The sequence below is a fragment of the Castanea sativa genome, chromosome 9 (genome assembly GCF_040712315.1).
Source record: "Castanea sativa cultivar Marrone di Chiusa Pesio chromosome 9, ASM4071231v1".
NCBI lineage: Eukaryota > Viridiplantae > Streptophyta > Magnoliopsida > Fagales > Fagaceae > Castanea > Castanea sativa.
The window spans coordinates 32318576-32337919 of NC_134021.1; the positions used below are offsets into that span (position 1 = coordinate 32318576).

The window sequence follows — 19344 nt, forward strand, 5'->3', positions numbered from 1 at the left end:
TATCTAAGTCTTGCTCTTTGATATGCTATAACATACTATAACTTAACTTGATCATTGATTTCTTTATATTATATATATATATATAAAATGAGTTAGGATATTTGCACTTACACTTCAAAAGGACTAGTCAAGTTATACTTGGGGCTCCTTGTAACTATTTATAAATTCAATATTCATCTAGTAATGATACCCAATGCGTAGGTCAATGCACGACCGTAGTCTGTAGAACACACACTCAAACAATCCAATACATTTGAAATTAGGGTATCACAAATTACCAAGGAACGAACTTCATTAATTGAAATCTATTGTGTCTAATATACATACATACATACATACATACATACATATATATATATATATAATTCAATAATTTATAAATTAGATTATAATAGCTATATACCTTTGTAATTTGTATTAACCGTTAATTTTTCTAATTCATAAATTTGATTACATTAGCTACGAATTCCTATTTAATAGTTTTTTTTTTTTTGAGAAAAAACCCCTAAGGGTATAAGAATATTATTATTCAATCATAATATGATCGTGATTCTAAACATCAATGATATCATAATAAGATTTACTAATAGCCCTTCTAGCAAGTCTATGGGTTACACAATTACCTCGTCTTCCTACATGATTGACAAAGACATTATTTAAACCAGAAAGCATAGATTTAATATCCAGGAGAATATGTCCAAAAGAAAAGGACTCCATATTGTCACCAGTGATAGAGTTGATGGTAGTTTTCGAGTCACCTTCTGATACCAACTTGTCAAAACCTAACTCATGAGCAAACTAGAGTGCCCGATATGCTGCTAACACTTCCACCATCTCTACCGAAGCAGACAATGAAATTTGTTGTGATAGAGTAGCCATAATTAATCCATGATCATTACAGATTATAACATCGAGACTAGCAGTGTCATCTTAGGAGAAAAGTGGGCCGTAAAAGTTCACCTTGACTCACCCACTAAAGGAGGCTGCCACCTCAACGATCTAGCAGTCATGGGGATCTTAGCATGGATAGGTCAAAGTTGTTGGAATTCTTGGACTGAATCCCTAGCCATGGAGTTTATCTTCATTAAAGGGAAAGTGTCTTTACCCAATTTGATTTTATTTCCCTTCATCCAAATCACAAAGATCATCATTGTAAAGAAATCAAGGTTGAATTTATCTAGAAAGGCGAGTTAGATAACATTTAAGAAACTAGAGCAACTACCAGTAGTTTTCATCAAACGATCAAAGTGGGTTCTTTAGACTTTGTCTAACACGAGGCATGACCAAAGAGCATGGAGGGTATCCTCTTGCTAGAGCTTGCAGCCTTAGCAAAAAGCTTTGTTCAAAACCTTTCACTTGAGAAAGTTTACATAGGTTGGTAAAGAATCTGTCCCAGCACGCCATAGTAGAGATTTGACCTGATTTGGAACTTGAAGTCTCTAGATGCACTTGCAGACACCCCTATTCACCTCACTATGAGATGAGCTTGGAGAATCCTGATCATCTTCATCCAAAAGAAACTGATACCCAGATTTTACCAACTACATCCCATCGTTGTTTCTCAGCCAGAAAAAGAAATCTTCCCTATTGAAAAAACTTAATGGAATGGCCTTGATTATGTTAGCTTCCAGAGGTAGGTGTTAACGTATGTATAGTATTGTGGGCTTGGCCCAACTAGGTTACTTACTTGTATAGCACACATTGTATTACATTCTTACTTGTACTGCACTCATATTTATTTGTACAACACTCATATGCCTCTTATATAAAGGCACTCATGTATATTGTTTCAATAAGAAATACAATACTATTGAATTCAGTATTTCTAACATGGTATCAAAGCAGTTACTTACTTGTATAGCACACATTGTACTACACTCTTACTTGTACTGCACTCATATTTACTTGTACAGCACTCATATGCCTCCTATATAAAGGCACTCATGTATATTGTTTTAGTAAAAAATACAATACTATTGAATTCAGTATTTCTAACAGTAAGAAAAGCCTATCAATTTTCGAAGCCCTTCAACAGTATAGATCATGGTCAATCAAGCTCGAAACCAAAGCATCAGAGGAGTAGTCCTCTAGAGGGGATAGAACTTTCTCATGTCATGGCCCAGGCAGCTAGTTATCCTGGTAGATCCTAACAAAAGAGTCATTCTCTATTCTCCAATTCATGCCCTTCTTAACAATATCACGTCCCTTCAAGATGCTTTGCCATGCAAAGGGACCTTTATTTTTCTTGGCATAAAAAATGGTGTCGTGAGGAAAAAACTTTGATTTGAAAAATTTGAAGAACAAATAATCTTGATTTGTTATAAATCTCCAAACTTGTTTAGCTAGCAAAGCATCACTAAATTTTTGGAGCTCTTGAAAACCCATCGCTCCTTCGTACTTAGACCTACACATTTTGCTCCACTTGACCTAATGGATCTTTCTCCCATTAAGCTTTTAGCCCTATTAGAATTTTCGGATCATTGCCCCTATTTTATGGGAAAATGTTATATGAAGTTTGAAACAGCTTATTGAGTACATTGGTATAGCTTGCACCACGACTTTCAAGAGAACCTCCCTACCGAGTTGAGATAAAAGCTTTTCTTTACATCCTTGGAGCTTCGACCATATCCTCTCCTTAATATAAATCAAGCTAGGTTTTTTTGTTCTAGCCAACAAAAGAGGGAAGGCCTAAATACTTCTCATATTGGTTGATTTTAGATACCCAAAATTTTTTTTAATGGAATCTTGGACCTCAATAGGTGTGGCTTTACTAAAAAATAGAGTAGTAGACACTATAACTTTTTTCTTATTTAATGTTTTTTTAAGTAGTAAACATTTTACTCCACTTGACCCAATGGATTTTTTTTTTTGTCATAAGATAAATTAGACTCCTTAATACCTTGAGCAGAATCAAAGATATTTTCCATGACATTCTCCTTATCATTTCTTATCCCCGGTAAATCAGGAGTAGGTTCAGGCATAGTTGGCTCCAAATTAATTTGGTTTAAACTTGCGTTTATTTCTTCAGTAGATATCACTCCTTCCTTGTCGGGTAGATGTTGCTCCGATGACCATTGTGACCTCTCCAGCGTCCCCATAGGCTGGGTCTTCCTCAACAGAGTAGTAGACACTATAGCTTTTTTCCTATTTAATATAGTCTATTTTAAGTAATTAAAAAAAAAAAAAAACTCCAAATTAGTATCTTATTTACTTATCACTTTTATCTGTAGAAAACTTATTTTTGGAATCAAAAGACATACTTAAAATACTATGGTAATTTTCTAAAATTTTTATAAAAAAAAAACAGACTCGTTTAAAGTATTAGTTACAAGCTAGTCAGTTATAATAATTATTATTATTCTTCAAGCACTGCAAATTAGTGAAAGCCTACATTTACAATAGTGACATCCATTATGAATATTAAGATGGTAGCCTAGCTTGAATATATATATATTTTGATATTTTCAATGAAGACGTCTAAAGTTTAAACTCTTATTCTCTAATATTGTGATATTTCTAACTAAGATATCCAAAACTAATGAAACGTTGATTATTTGTTAAACTGGCCATTATAAACACCTTGTCTCAATTTATTTTGTCTAGGGAGTTCATAAATGGCGCACCTAATCTTTTGCTGTCCATTTCTTATCACAGTATGTAACATCACGCATGTTGGAGAAGGTGCTGCATTCATTTTACACAAAAAGACAAAGCACTATACATTTTTAGTTCATAGATTTCGTATCATCATCATTCATCATTATTATGATGACAGTTTTGTTAAGGTAAAAGATGGAAAGGTGGCACATTATGATTTGTGGTGTGGTATCTGTAAAGGGGCCATGCAACATGCAACAGCGAAGTGAGGAGTGAGGACTCAAATTATTTCCTGTATCCTGTGAAAATTGGGAAATATAAATTTGCATGGTACGTAGCCATATATATAAGAAGCTTATCACACCGAAAGGTGAAGAAGATCACATGTTTCCCTCTCATAATTTTCCCAAAAGGAAGACCTTTATTTGCTTCATTGGATGCAAGACTTTCGTGACGGCATCCTATTTTACTTTTATACTATGGCTATAATTATTCCTTTCCCCTTCCCATTCGCCTCTCTCTCATCCTTGCTTCAAACTATTGACATTATCCATATAAGGAAAACTTTGAGTTTTACAAAATATTCATTTGGAAATATTATAGTTAATAGAATACATGTATTATATCGTATAATACATGCATGTGCACTTGTATACAAAAGCACACGCATGCTCATACACTCGAACATACGTGCATACACTGACACATTTTTTTTTTTTTTTAATTAGAAAAGTTTAACTCCTACTCATTATACGAAATTGAAGTTCCTAAAGAACATGCTGTTATTTTCAAATATTAAAAATCCTACCATGCTATGCTTAATAAAATACTCTATAATACTAAAATTTGATATTCTCTTGTTTGCTTAAGTTTTTTATTTTACCAATTCGTATTAGTACGTGTGACAGACAGCACAACTATATATCGAAATCATTCTTTTCTAATTTTTTTTTTCTATTTATATTAAAAATCATTATTTTCTTGTTTTTATTTGCATTCTCTATTTTTTTTTCCTTTGATCTCTTAAGATATTTTTTTATAACTTTGGTCTTAATTTCACACACACACACACACACACACACACACATATATATATATATATATGTATGTATATATAAATATTTATTACTTAAATAAAAAGAAACTTAATATATTTTAAATTATAAAAGTTTAAAAAAAAAATATATGTATTTATTTATATATTAAGTGGAATCGAAAATTGAAGAAATATATAGAAATTTATATCCTACTTACATTTGTTAAGTTTGATACTATCTTATGAAATTATTCTACGATAACATAAATATTGAACAAAATTAGAATAGGATAGAAAATTCGCTCATATGTACAAATGATCTTTCAATATCAAAATTTAGCTTTGCAATATATCTATGTATAGTTATATTTACGTTTTTTCTTTTTCTTTTTTAGCATTCTTTAAAACTTTAAACCAAACAAAATAGATACGTACGTATTGAATACCATTATGTCCTATATTATTAACCATGTCAAAAGTAGAACTCACAATTTTGTTTTCGAAAGTGTAAAGAGGTCAAGTGGCTTCTTATTAAAATTGGCGATAATCCTAGATTTTTTTCTAATTTAAGTATCTTGTAGGACTCGAAAATTATATGCACTTACCTACCCCCAAATACATGAAAAAGAAATTTTAGAAAAGTTGTTAAGTCGCATCAATAAACGTGCGGTGCATTCATTTCTTCCATTTTCTCCATTCATTATGAATTAAAGAACTTCTTATAACTAGATTGAATGATAAATTACTAGCTGATTACTACAGAGTAATACAAACTAATTAAGGAGCAAGACTAATGTTGCTTGAGATAATTCATTCAGAAACTCAAAGTTACATACATTTTGCAAAGAGATCCCAACTTCTCAGAACCCCAACAAAGGTAAATAAACCCTAGAAAAAGAGGAAACACTTGGTTTTCAAATCATATAATCTGATTCTAAATTAAAAAAAGAGATCATGATGTTGTTAGAACATTGGAGACAATTCCATCATCTCCTCTACTTGACCAGCAGCACTTTCATCGAAAAGCCACTTCTCAAGAATTGATAAGGGCGGAGAGTTCTCAGATCTTTGCCTATTCCTCTCTGTCGTGACATGAATTACCTTGTCATCATTTGCATCAGTTTGAGAGGTTTCGTTAGTCTCTGCAGGCATAGAATCACAGGTTGACTTGTCCCATGCTGAAGCGGCATTGTTCAAGTTCTCGAAAGATAATATTGAATCAAAATCTTCATGACAGACTATATCACCGCGGCCGCCACCACCCCCACCACCTTCTTGCTCAGCTTTGGGTTGGTAGCACTGAAGAGTAGTACTAGTAATCACTGATGCTGGATTGCCAAAATTACTGCTTTTGTCATTAATCTTGTTATCTTCATGGGGTTCATTGATGTGAGTAGTGTTGTTGTTAGTCTTTGGGGAAGATCTCATCCAACCTTCTAGGAGTCGCGATATGTTTTCGGTGCTTGAGGCATATGTAGAGGAGGATTGGTTTACCCTCAAGGATGGGGCAGGGCTGCTCATATCTAAGCTGCTTCTTCTCTCATTATTAAAGCCTTTTGATACAAACTGAGTGGTACTTGCTGAGTCTGATGCCATGTGGGGGTCCAAAGCTGATTGAAATTTCTTTAGCTTCTTCTTCAGGTGGGTGTTCCAGTAGTTCTTTATATCATTATCTGTTCTTTGTGGGAGGTAAGAAGCTATGGCTGCCCATCTGGTCCAATTAAATTTGTAAGCTCAGATATATAACTAACAAATTCCAGCGAAAAAAAAAGGGGTGAAAAAGGTATAAAAAAAAAACCATATATTTATTTCCCAACAAAATTGAAAAGGGCATGACAAATTCATCCGTGGCTGGACTTTTTTCCATTCTTTTTTCTATTTTATTTTATTACCTGGTTTATTTATACGATTACATGGAGAAAAAAATGACAGAAGCTTGAAAAATGGTAATGTTTGAAGATTACTTGTTACCCAATAAAGCTTGCAAATGGATTATCATCCCTTCTTCATGAGGAGTGAAGTTCCCTCGTTTGATTCCTGGTCTGAGGTAGTTAGTCCATCTTAGTCTGCAACTTTTGCTGCACCTTAATAACCCTTTTGTAAACAAAAGGAGATCTATCCTTTAGTACAATTGAAATTTCCAAAATTTACACAAAGATTTACAAACAAGACATAGGAAATTTCATAATTCACGGAACCCCTTACGGAATTCTATTGATAGAAGTCTTCAAGACCATCTTGAACAAAAAAAGAAAAAGAAAAAAAAACATGAAGAATAGCTGGATCTATATATATATATGCACTTACCAGTGTTGGTAGGCACTGATCTCCAATTTCCTGGACCATGTTCTTGGATGTAAGAGACTAGGATGATGTCCTCCTCTGGAGTCCATGGACCCTTCTTGATGCCAACTTTATCACAGCAAGGAGGCCTCCCCATGGCTTAGTAATTCACCCCTTTTCCTCACAGAAACTCTCTCTTCAGGACTCTGTGGAGCTTTCAAATTGTGAGATGGACATGTGAGTGCTTATATACATGGTGACTTAGGAGAAGAGATGCACCTTTTTTACGCCATTTATCTACCCTGCTGAGTCATCTGGTCTTTTTATTAACTTCATATATTATATATAGTCAATCTAGAAACCAAAGTCAGAGGAAGAGTTGAATATCTTCACTCTTTCCCTTCTGGCTTACGTGCCAAAGTAGCTAGTCACCATAGGTAGGAAACTTTGTAGTCTTGGTCTTTATTTTTGATAAATTACATTATTGTACTCAAAGTTTAAGTTAATAATAAATAGTGAATTTAATTATAATTCTTACACTCAATCTCACATGTAATTTCAAACTCACTCTTAACATTTGGGTTCCAATACAAGGTTTTTAAATTTGAATAATAAATTACCGATTGTTTAAAAAATTCAAACTATATTAGAAAACAATGAATTTAAATACTATCACTTCAAGTGTGGGTCGGCTATGCGACCTTTATTAAGTGGGCCCAACACATAGGAGGTAAGGTGGAGGCAATGGATTGAATCTTCCACCATTGGCTCTTGTACAATGATAAATTATCAATTTTTCAAATTTTAAATTATTAGGAAACGTTGAATTAATCATTTAAATTAACATTTTAAATAGGAGAAAGAATGAATAAAAAAAAAATTCAAACTTATGACTATCTACTCTTATACCATGAGAAAACACTAATTATGTAAAAAGTCTAAACTATTAGGAAATAATAGATTTAATCATTTAATCACAATTCTAACTATTTCTTTTATAAAGACACTCTCAATTAGTGAGAAATTAGTGTGGCTTTACATGTAAAGCCACACTAATTTCTCACAAATTTTGTCCTTGATCTCAAATCAAGGTTTAAGGAATTTTTTTTTCTAGGTTAACATAAAAATAAAAGTATTTTTTTCACAAAGTGAGATTAGAAAATATAAGTTGAAAGCATAAAAAATGACAACACTTTCAACAAGAACCTAATAACTTCTTGGGAAATTTAACTATTTTGTTTCTCTTTTAATTCATTATCACAAAGATCATAATAACTATTTTGTTTCTATTTAGCTTAGTTTACTTTATTGCATTAATTGGTTAAAATCTTGGGATTTGAGCGGATTGAAAGTTAAAATCTTGGAAGCCACTTTGTGAGAAGTTAACATGGGTTAGAATCTTGGGTTTCAGAAGTTGGAAAGGGATATTCTTGGGACTTAACTTTTTCTTTCCTTATGTGAGGACATGGATAAGTGGATTTGAATCTCAAGTATTTTAATTGAAAATATAAATTAATGCTATTAGATTACAAGACCCTTAGTGTAGCTGTGAGAGTTGAGAATTTAATTTTAAGGAGACTCTTTATAAGGGCTTTATATGATATGTTAAAACATCATTTTAACTTAAGTTTAAACCGATAAATTTGTGTCTAGCAATGGTATATTAATCACTTACTTTCATTAAATGCATAGAGTATTTTAATATTTGTAATTTTGTCTTTCTTTTCCAATTGAATAAAAGAAATCTTGTCAAGTTGTGTTCCCTGAAAATGCAATCATGCTAACACTTCTAATAAAAAGCTCAAATTTGAGACTCTTCAAGGCAAAGGAATTTATAAAAATAAAAAAAAATAAAAAAATAAAAGAAAGAAAGAAGAAGAAGAAGAAGAAGGTTTTTACACAATCTAAGCTATGATTTAAAATTAGGGGTTTTTTCTCACTGGCTTTTTTTTGGGGGGGGGGGGGGGGGATAATATAAGGGTTTTGATATTCATTTGATAGGGACATTAATTTTGATATGTATTTGTAAGTGCACAATTGCACCCGGACCCAAAGACGATTATGGGCTCAGGCCCAATGAGCCTTAAACAATGAAATTTGTAGAGTGTGGGTTTGAAATCTAATTTAGAGATACTGGGAACTTGATAACAGGCTAAGGTGTGAAGATACTTGTAAATAGTAGATAATAATTGCAAAGGGACCTCCTCGGACGTAAGCCGAGGACCACTTCTGTATTATTTTTCTTTCTTTCTTAAGGGTTACAATTCTTAATTTCTTTCTTGGTAACTGACCGATCCCTTTTTCTTTAGCCTTCACCCCCTTTAAATACTTCTTCCCTTGGTGCTTTATCCACGTGTTGCTCAAATCTCCTCCCCCCTAGATATTTCTTCTCTTAGTACTTTGAATAGTAACCAGAAGTTTCAGTTCTACTGTTCAGGGGTCACTTCCCCATTAATGCGGCCAGGGAGGTAGGTGCAAGGTCTTTAATGTGGAGGTGGCAGCCTTTGCCTACGATATTTTTCTAACACCGGTGTATCTAAAAGGTTCAGGGGTTCCCCCTTTTAACCAACAGTCTTTCCGGAATTCTGCCTTGACCTTTATAGTGAATCTCCGAGTTCTCTTGGGTCTATCCAAGGAGAAACTTACCCTCGGATGTGTCCTCGGACCCTCGGTGTATGGGCCGATTTGCAGTACTAACAGGTTCTTAATTTAAGAACAGGTCGGCCCTCCTTGCTAGAGCCCAAAGGCCCAAATGCCTGCTTGGGTCCTTTTACTCCCCACAATAGCCCCTAAAAACTCTATTTTTCAGCATCCGAGGAGAAAAATAGGGTTTTGATCCAACGAGAACTTACCCCACATGTTTTGTAAATAACCACGCGTGTGGAGATCGTTTCGCGTTCCAGAGGATGCCATTTGGCGGTTTCAATTTCAAAAACGCGCGCATTTATGACCGTAAGTTACACCTTGTTCCCCACGTTCAACGGTGAGATGAGCATCTAACGGCCCTTGTTTCCCCCTGAAAATTTGGGCAGGACGAATGCAATTTCGAGGCTGCTTCCCACACGTCGTAACGCTTTGGAAACATGCGCCTTCATTTATTTCTTCAGAGGCTAATCACATCAAAACATCAGTAGTTGCCTTTTCTCTGCAGAAATCCGTGGAAACTCGCACAACTTCAAACTCGTAAGTTCCTACTTTTTCTTTAATCCATTCTCCTCGGATCCTGTCCTCGTCTCCCACCTTAACCATTCTCCCTCTTAAAACTCAGTCTTTCGTTCCTTTCTGATGGGTAAATTCAAGTGTTTAGTTGACACCGCTGCTGGGATGGAAGGTTTTAGAGCCAAATACCACATTTCCAGCGACGTAGGCTTAAGATACTATCCGGCGGAAGCCGTGGCTGGGTCTAGGAAAACGGGAGAGGTTATCATCCTTATGATTGCCTTCATAGAAGGTGGGATGACCCTCCCTATGAGAAGCGTGACCAGGGAATACCTCCGCAACCACCGGTTGTGTCCTGACCAGTGTGCTCCCAACATCTTTAGAGTCTTAGGAAGCGTCGACGCTCTAAATGAGCAAATGGGTCTAAACCTTACTTGGCATGACGTCGCTTTTATGTACGAATGCCACAAACTTACTAGGGTAGGCTATTATATCAACTCCCGCTCTAGCGTAGTTAGGTTAATTTCCTGTCTGCCCAAGTCCAATAAAGGCATGAAGGACGACTACCTCATCGCCTCAGGCAACTGGCACGACGGCCCCCACTGCCCAGTCGAATGGGGAGATCCAGGTATGACTCCTTAGGATCTAACTTCCCACCCCATAACTCCATCTAAACATCTCAGAATGTCATTTGCATTTACAAACCGTTTGACTTTGATTTATCACATGTCTTACAAATCTGACCATGTTTGTCTGTTTTGGTGTCTTCCCTTGCAGATAAACAGCACGTGCGCCCGCGCTTGAGCCACTGCAACGTTGCAGATTTGAACCGAGTGCTATGCTCAGAGGTTTTCATGAGTGAAGACTTGCAACTTAGAGCGGCTCATTTGATATTAGGGTACGACCCTATAACCTCAGACTTCCAGGAGATCGAGAACGCCATCGTTGCGGGTGACCGAAGGCGTAGGAGGATCCACGTAGCCAGACCGCACTTTTTAGCCGACCACGACATTCCTGACGACCCCCACACCATATTGTACACACAACCCATCGCGGCAATCCCTCTCGCCACACACTCTCAGGCAACTGTTGTCCCAGAGGAGCAAGTGTCTTCGTCGAACACGTTGGACGAGGAGATAAACAAGTTTCAACTTGAGGACGTCCAAAGGCCTCGTGGAAGCCCGTTTGTCGTCCTTTCCGACAAGGAAGAGGAAGCCGCCGAGACCTCTGGGATAACCGGCCTAGTGATAGCACGTCCAGACGACAGCTCTATTGAAGAAGACATGGACGTGCTTAAGGGCCTCCTGACCACGAGAGGCGAGAGAGTCGCCAAGAAGGGAGCAAGGGGATCTCAAGCTCCCCCAACCTTGCCACCACCCCCTCCTCCAGCCGACCCTAAGCCTCCTGCTGACGATCCGAAGAAGAAAAGGAAGGTGGAGGCCGAGGGGGCTGGTGGTGAGAAGCAAAAAAAGCTGAAACAGCAGCCACCGCAGGCTCAGCAGCAAAAGCTGGACAAGGGCAAAGGGTGTGCCCGTTCAGTTGAAAGTGGAGAGATCAGAGACATGGCCGAGGTGCGCCGAGCACCGGCTATGTGGTCTCCCGAACTGAGACTGGATGGAGCGCCAATTCCCCTCCAGTCTAACATCAGGGCGTTCCAACAAGGCCATGCCCTCCACCTAGCCGAGGCGTTGGAGCGTCCTCTTCTGCTGCCCAAGGACATGGAAGCCTTGGAAAAGATGAGCCAGCCTCAGCTGTTCCTTTCTTTAAAAAGGGATTTAGCTCTGGTAAGTTCCACTTCGTACTTATACTCTAGGTTCATTTGTAAACACTTTAGCGCATTTATCCCCCTGACATTTTTCATAGGCCATCCAAGAAGTTTTCGCTGCCGAGAAGTTCATGGAGGATTCTCGGAAGCGAGCTGGAATGGAGCAGGAGATACGGCTAGAGACAGAAAAGTCCTTAAGCCAGGCCCTAGCGGAAAATGGGAAGCTCACTTCGCAGTTGGCCGATCTAAAAAGAGAGAAGGATGGTGCCGAAGCCAGCTTAAAGACGATGAAGAACCAAGTGGAGGGGCAACGTAAGCTTCTTCACCAAAAGGATGACGAGCTCTCCCAAGCCCAACGGGCACGCTCTGACTTGGAGAAGGAGCTTGCGCGGATGAAGGAGGATGCTCGCACCTACAAGCACTCACTGGAGGCTACGAAGCAGGCCAGCTATCAGGAGGGAGTGGCTGCAACACAGGACCAGCTGACAGAAGCTTTCGCGGCCTTGTGCCGAGAATACTGTCAGTAGGTTTGGGGGGAGGCCTTAAACGCAGCAGGGGTTCCTCAAGCTTCCGAGCTGAGGAAGCCCGAGAACGTTTGGCTTCCCTTTGACATACAAGAGATAGAAGACACTCCTGTTGTTGCCTCTCCTGCCTTTCCTCCCGTGGTGCCAGAACTCGTTCCTGATCCTACAGAACCTGAAGGTTCCCATAAAGAGAAGGACGGGTGTGAAGTTGCCGAGAAGGAGCAAAGCCAGAATGCGGAGCCCATCATTCCTTCAACAGACAAAGGGAAACAAGTCTTGTCTGCCTTTGAGTTGGAGTTGAAGAGCACCAAGGCTGGCAGCACTTCCCTTCAAGACCCCCCTCCCAAAGCTTAGGGCCTAGCATAGGACTTCTTCTGTACTTTGCAGTTTCTTCACATAATGATGTATTCTACTTATAATTAATGAAGAACAAGTTTTATTCAATTTTCATTCAAGTTGTATTTATTTTACTTTATCCTTTTTATGCTTGTCATGAAAGTTTTCACTAACACGTAGCTAAAGAAAGAACGGAATAAATAAGTCTAACCCTAACAGTTGAACAATTTATAACTTTTAAACAACCATATGCATACTTGCTTTGGAAAGTATGACATTCAAGAATTTGACAAAAACTTAGTTTGGATGGTATACAGTGCCTTACTTAGAAAGCCCACATGATAGTTAAACTTTGTAATCTGAGATACCAATTTTAGTAGAGCATAAGGTCCGAGGACCATACCTTACAAAACTTTTGTTTTAATATTTACAGATGTACACCTTAAGATCCAATTTAACAAATGGTAAGGTATTGACTTCCACAAAGTGTGTGATAAGAATAAGAACAATGACTAAGTAATAAGACATCAATTTCCACAAGGTCTGTGGTCCGAGGACCAAACAAAACCAAGTTTCTGTTTGATACTCAATAACAGTAACTTCAAATGTTAATTTCCCCAAAGTAGGAGGCCCGAGAACCCGGCATAACTAAGGTTCTGTTTAACAAATGATAAGATATCAATTTCCACAAGGTTTGTGGTTTGAGGACCATACTTAACCAAGTTTCTATTTGACACTTAAGAATAGTAACTTCAAATGTTAATTTCCCCAAAGTAGGAGGCCCGAGGACCCGGCATAACTAAGGTTCTGTTTAACAAATGATAAGATATCAATTTTCACAAGGTTTGTGGTCCGAGGACCATACTTAACCAAGTTTCTGTTTGACACTTAAGAATAGTAACTTCAAATGTTAATTTCCCCAAAGTAGGAGACCCGAGGACCCGGCATAACTAAGGTTCTGTTTAACAAATGATAAGATATCAATTTCCACAAGGTTTGTGGTCCGAGGACCATACTTAACCAAGTTTCTGTTTGACACTTAAGAATAGTAACTTCAAATGTTAATTTCCCCAAAGTAGGAGGTCCGAGGACCCGGCATAACTAAGGTTCTGTTTAACAAATGATAAGATATCAATTTCCACAAGGTTTGTGGTCCGAGGACCATACTTAACCAAGTTTCTGTTTGACACTTAAGAATAGTAACTGTAAGCCCCTAATGTATTCATAACTTTGAACTGCTAACTATAAAAAGCACCTTTTGTTAATAATAATACCTTCGAAGGTTATTTACATTCCATGGGCGTTGTACAATTCTTTCATCTAGGTCAGCTAGCCGATACGACCCTATGCCTGCTACTGAAACAATGCGATAGGGATCTTCCCAGTTTGGTCCTAGCTTACCCCAAGCTGGGTTCTTAGTAGTGCCCACAACTTTTCTTAGTACAAGATCCCTAGGTGCAAGTGGTCTTAGCTTCACGTGGGCATTATACCCCCGCTTAAGTTTTGTTGATAATAAGCCATTTGGACCATAGCTACCTCGCGCCGTTCCTCAACTAAATCCAGGCCTTTCTCCAGGAGGCCGTTGTTATTCCCTAGGCTAAAAGAACTCGTCTTTAGGGTGGGGAAACCAGATTCCAGGGGTATCACTGCCTCGGCTCCATAAGTCATAGAGAATGGAGTTTCTCCAGTGGACCTGCGTGGTGTAGTCCGATACGTCCACAGAACATGTGGTAGTTCCTCTACCCATCTACTTTTCGCATCGTCCAACCTTTTCTTGAGCCCACTGACTATGACCTTGTTAACGGCCTCGGCTTGCCCATTTCCCTGAGGATAAGCTGGGGTGGAGTATCTATTTATGATACCCATATCACCACAATATTTCCTAAAAGCCTTGCTGTCGAATTGAACGCCATTGTCCGAAATAAGTGTGTGTGGTATTCCGAATCTAGTGACGATGTTTTTCCAAACAAACTTCTTGGAATCAACGTCTCTAATATTTGCTAAGGGCTCAGCCTCGACCCATTTAGTGAAGTAGTCTGTCCCCACGAGCAGCCATCTTTTGTTTCCTGCAGCCCTCAGAAATGGCCCCACTATGTCCAATCCCCATTGTGCGAAAGGCCAAGGACTGGAGAGAGGGTTGAGAACCCTTCCAGGTTGATGAATATTAGGGGCGAACCTCTGGCATTGATCAAATTTTCTGGCATAGTCCTGAGCCTCCCTTTGCATATTGGGCCACTAATAACCTTGAGGCAGGGCTCTATGGGCTAAGGACCTTCCCCCAGTGTGACTCCCACAAATCCCTTCATGCAGTTCTTCTAGAAGCGCCTCCGTTGATTCAAGGTGCACACATAACAAGTATGGTCCTGAGAATGATCGTTTATATAGTTTCTAATCCTCGGACAACCAGAAACGTGGCGCCTTTCGACGTATCTTATCTGCTTCAGACTTGTCCTTAGGAAGGATGTCGTTCTTAAGAAAAGATATCACCGGGTCAATCCAACTAGGTCCAGGCCTTATCAGATGGATGCGAGCCGCGTTGACAGCGGTAAGAGTTGGCTCTAGCAAATCCTCTACGAGGATAATCCTGGGCAAACCCTGAGCCGAAGACGTTGCTAACGTGGCCAAAGAATCTGCATGGGTGTTTCCACTCCTAGAGATGTGAGATAAGACGAAGGAATCAAATTTAGCTTGCTGACGTTTGACCTGGGCCAAGTATTCTTACATTCTTGGGTCCCTAGCCTCCATGGTCCCCGTGACCTGGCCGACCACTAACTGAGAATCCGAGAACACATGAGCTTCCTTTCTACCCATCCTATATACCATGTTCATGCCCACCAAGACTGCTTCGTACTCGACCTCATTATTAGTAGCCGAGAACGCCAGTCTCAGAGATTTTTCGAAGACAATTCCCTCAGGGGATATCAGGACAAGTCCGACACCAGACCCTCTCTGATTAGCTGCCCCGTCCATATACACTCTCCAAATCGGAGGTGCTACGCCGGTGATCACAGCAACTGATTTTTCATCCATGTGTGCTTCCTTCAGAGTTTCTTCTAGCAATGGTTCGGTAAACTCTGCCACCAAATCAGCAAGAACCTGGCCCTTCACCGAGGTGCGAGGCATGTATTTAATGTCAAAGGCTCCCAAAATGGTTCCCCACTTTGCCACCCTGCCAGAGTAATCGGCACTACATAACACCGCCTTGAGGGGCAATTGGGTCAGAACCACCACAGTGTGGGACTGGAAATAGTGAAGAAGCTTCCGCGTAGCATGAACTATGGCCAGAAGTGCTTTCTCCAGGAGTAGATAGCGAACCTCGGCCTCATTCAAGGACTTACTGACGTAGTAGACCGGTCTCTGCGCCCCACTTTCATCCCTTATGAGGACCAGGCTGACCGCATGGACGGCCACTGCTAGATACGCAAATAGGACCTCATCCGCCTCGGGGCGAGACAAAATGGGTGGCCGAGAAAGATATTGCTTAAGCTGTTGGAAGGCTAACATGCAGTCCTCGGTCCATTGAAACCCTTTCCATTTATTCAACAATTGGAAGAAAGGACGGCAACGGTTAGCTGACCGAGAGATAAATCTGCTTAGTGTGGCGATCATTCCGGTCAATTTCTGGATCTCTTTTGGGTTCCGAGGCGGCTGTAAGTCCTGAATAGCCTTGACCTGCACTGGGTTTACCTCTATACATCTATGAGTAATCATATAACCCAAGAACTTTCCAGAACCCACACCAAAAGAGCACTTTGAGGCGTTAAGGCGCAACTTGTGCCTCCTAAGCACCTAGAAGGTGTCGGCCAAATCTTTAACGTGCGAAGGTATTGTTTTACTCTTTACCACCATATCATCCATGTATACCTCAATGGTCTTCCCAAGTTGCTGTTTGAACATTCTGGTCATCATTCTTTGATAGGTAGCCCCAGCATTCTTCAATCCAAACGGCATGACCTTATAGTGGTAGTTTCCTGTTGGAGTAATGAGAGCAGTCTTCTCTTGATCCTCCAATGCCAATGGAATCTGATGGTAACCCTGGAAGGCATCCAAAAAACTCATACGAGGATGTCCGACAGTGGCGTTCACAAGCTGATCAATACGCGGCATTGAAAACGAATCCTTCGGGCAGGCCTTGTTTAAATTCGTGAAGTCCACACATACTCTCCACGTTCCATTCTTATTTTTGACCACAACCGTATGCGCCAACCATTCGGGGTAGAAAACTTCTTTAATAGCCCCAGCCCTTTTGAGCTTGAGCACCTCTTCCTTGATAGCCTCAGAATGTTCCTTGGAAGAACGCCGAGGTGGCTGCCTTCTCGGAGCCATGGCGGGGTTGACATTCAAATGATGACAAATGAAACTTGGGTCTACGCCCGGGGCCTCATAAGGGTCCCACGCAAAAACATCAATGTTGTCTTTCAGAAATTTCAACAAATCCATCTTCTCCTGATATGGCAAACGTATGCCCAGTTGAAAGAATCTTTCAGGGTCATCCGCTATCAAAAATTTTTCCAAACCCTCACATAGGGCTTCCTCTCCTGTCACCGCAACGGGCGCATCAGGAGCTATTGATTGCTATAAGTCTTTGATGATCAAAGCCGAAGACTCGGCTTCTGTCTGATGCAGCACTACAGCCGATATGCATTGCCTGGCCACCGATTGACTGCCGAGGATCTCTTCAACATATTCCCCCGAGGGGAATTTAACCTTAACATGCAAGGTAGAGGAAACAACACCTAAAGCGTGCAGCCATGGCCTGGCAAGGATGGCTGTATATGGGGAATACGCGTCAACCACAATGAAATCCACCTCAACCGTTTCTGAGCCAGATTGAACGGGCAAATGAATTTGTCCCTTCGGTACAACGGCCTTTCCTTCAAAGCTTATAAGTGGCGAATCGTAAGGAGTAAGATCCTCCAGCTTCAACCTTAGCCCCTTAAATAAATTAGGGTACATAATATCTGCACCGCTACCCTGATCAATCATCACCTTCTTTACGTCATAATTCCCTATCCTAAGAGTGACCACAAGAGCATCGTCATGGGGTTGGATGGTACCAACCTTATCCTCCTCTGAAAATCCCAAGATGGGTAAATTCACCTTCAACCTCTTCGGCCTGAGAATGCGAAACTGCCATCACCCTGGTGGGACCTGAGCCGGTCCTACCAGGTACAGCAAAGATAACGTTAATTGTTCCCAATGCCGGCTGAGATGAATTATTCTTCTGATTATTTGAGCCGGATTGATTGCCCTGCCCGTTAGGTTGATAAAGGTGCTGCTTCAGTTTTCCTTCACTGACAAGCTGCTCCAAATGGTTCCAAAGGGTCCGGCAGTTCTCGGTAGTATGGCCCACGTCCTGATGGTACTGACAAAAGAGATTCTGATTCCTCTTCGCGGGGTCTCCCGCCATCTTACTAGGCCACCTGAAGAAGGGCTCCTTACGAACTTTCTCCAGTAATTGGTGTACTGGCTCTCGGAACACAGTATTCACGATCTGAGGAGCTGCCGAGCCGGACTGCCCGATGTAATCTCTTCTTGGCTTGTTGTTGTGGTATCTTTCCGACCTGAAATCCCTTCTCTCCTGCGGGATAACCTTCTCCTTACCCTTTCCTTGCTGCTGGTCTTCCTCTACCCTTTTGTATTCATCAATGCGATCCATGAGGCGACGTACGCTGCGGATGGGCTTTTTGGTCAAGGACTTCCTCAAGTCGTGATCAGTAGGAAGGCCTACCTTAAAGGTATTGAGTGCCACCTCATCAAAATCACCATCTATCTTGTTAAACATCTCCCAGTACCAATCGGAGTATGCTTTCAACGTCTCCCCTTCCCTCATGGCCATGGATAACAGTGAGTCTAATGGTCGAGGCACTCTGCTACATGTGATAAACCACGACGCAAATGCTCTAGTAAGCTCCCCAAACGAACCTACAGACCCCGATTTAAGGCCGTTGAACCACCTCATAGCAACAGGTCCCAAGCTAGAGGGGAAAACTTTACACATCAGGGTCTCATTATGAGAATGCATCGCCATCCTCTGGTTAAAATGACTCACATGCTCCACCGGACCAGTCCGGCCATTGTAGATGGTAAAGGTGGGCTGGGTGAACCTCCTGAGGAGCCTCCCCTTCTCAATCCTTCGTGAGAATGGCGATTTAGAGAGTTGGTGCAACGCCCGACTCATAGCATCGTTCCTCAAGCCCCTGGAAGGGAGCTTCTTGTGCCTGCAAGCTGGCAGGTCGTACTCCTCATAAGAGGATGTTGCGCTGGGGGGCGACCATGACCTCGAGCTGTAGCTACTTCCCCGGACTTCCACTGAAGAAGGATTAGATGAGGACGGTGAATGCTTGCGTCTAACGCGGCGCAGTTTCCTTTTCAAATGATTAATCTCCTTCTGCATGGCCTTAGCACCATCCTCGTGGGTGGTGCTGCCCCCGCCATGAGTATGCCTCGCTCTAGGGTATTCCGTATGAACGCTTCCCTCTCGATCCCTCCAACGCTCAAGACGCTCGAAAAGATCCTCAGGTTGTGATCCTTGAGACTCTGCATGGTGTGAGCCTAGGCCTGCCATAGTATCCCAGCTCCTTCAAGACTAGATTCCCACAGACGGCGCCAATTGTAAGTACACAATTGCACCCGGACCCAAA

General features: G+C 40.5%; 1 protein-coding gene across 1 annotated transcript; it reads right to left on the minus strand.

Annotated features, from left to right (window-relative positions):
- Nucleotides 1–5410: 5410 nt before the first annotated feature.
- On the minus strand, nucleotides 5411–7211 carry LOC142609788 (transcription factor MYB60). Its single transcript, XM_075781509.1, has 3 exons — nucleotides 6941–7211; nucleotides 6598–6727; nucleotides 5411–6344 (listed from the first exon to the last, which is right to left on the minus strand). Exons 1-3 carry the CDS (start codon nucleotides 7071–7073, stop codon nucleotides 5597–5599), a joined length of 1011 nt encoding a protein of 336 aa, XP_075637624.1. The 5' UTR covers nucleotides 7074–7211; the 3' UTR covers nucleotides 5411–5596.
- Nucleotides 7212–19344: the final 12133 nt, after the last annotated feature.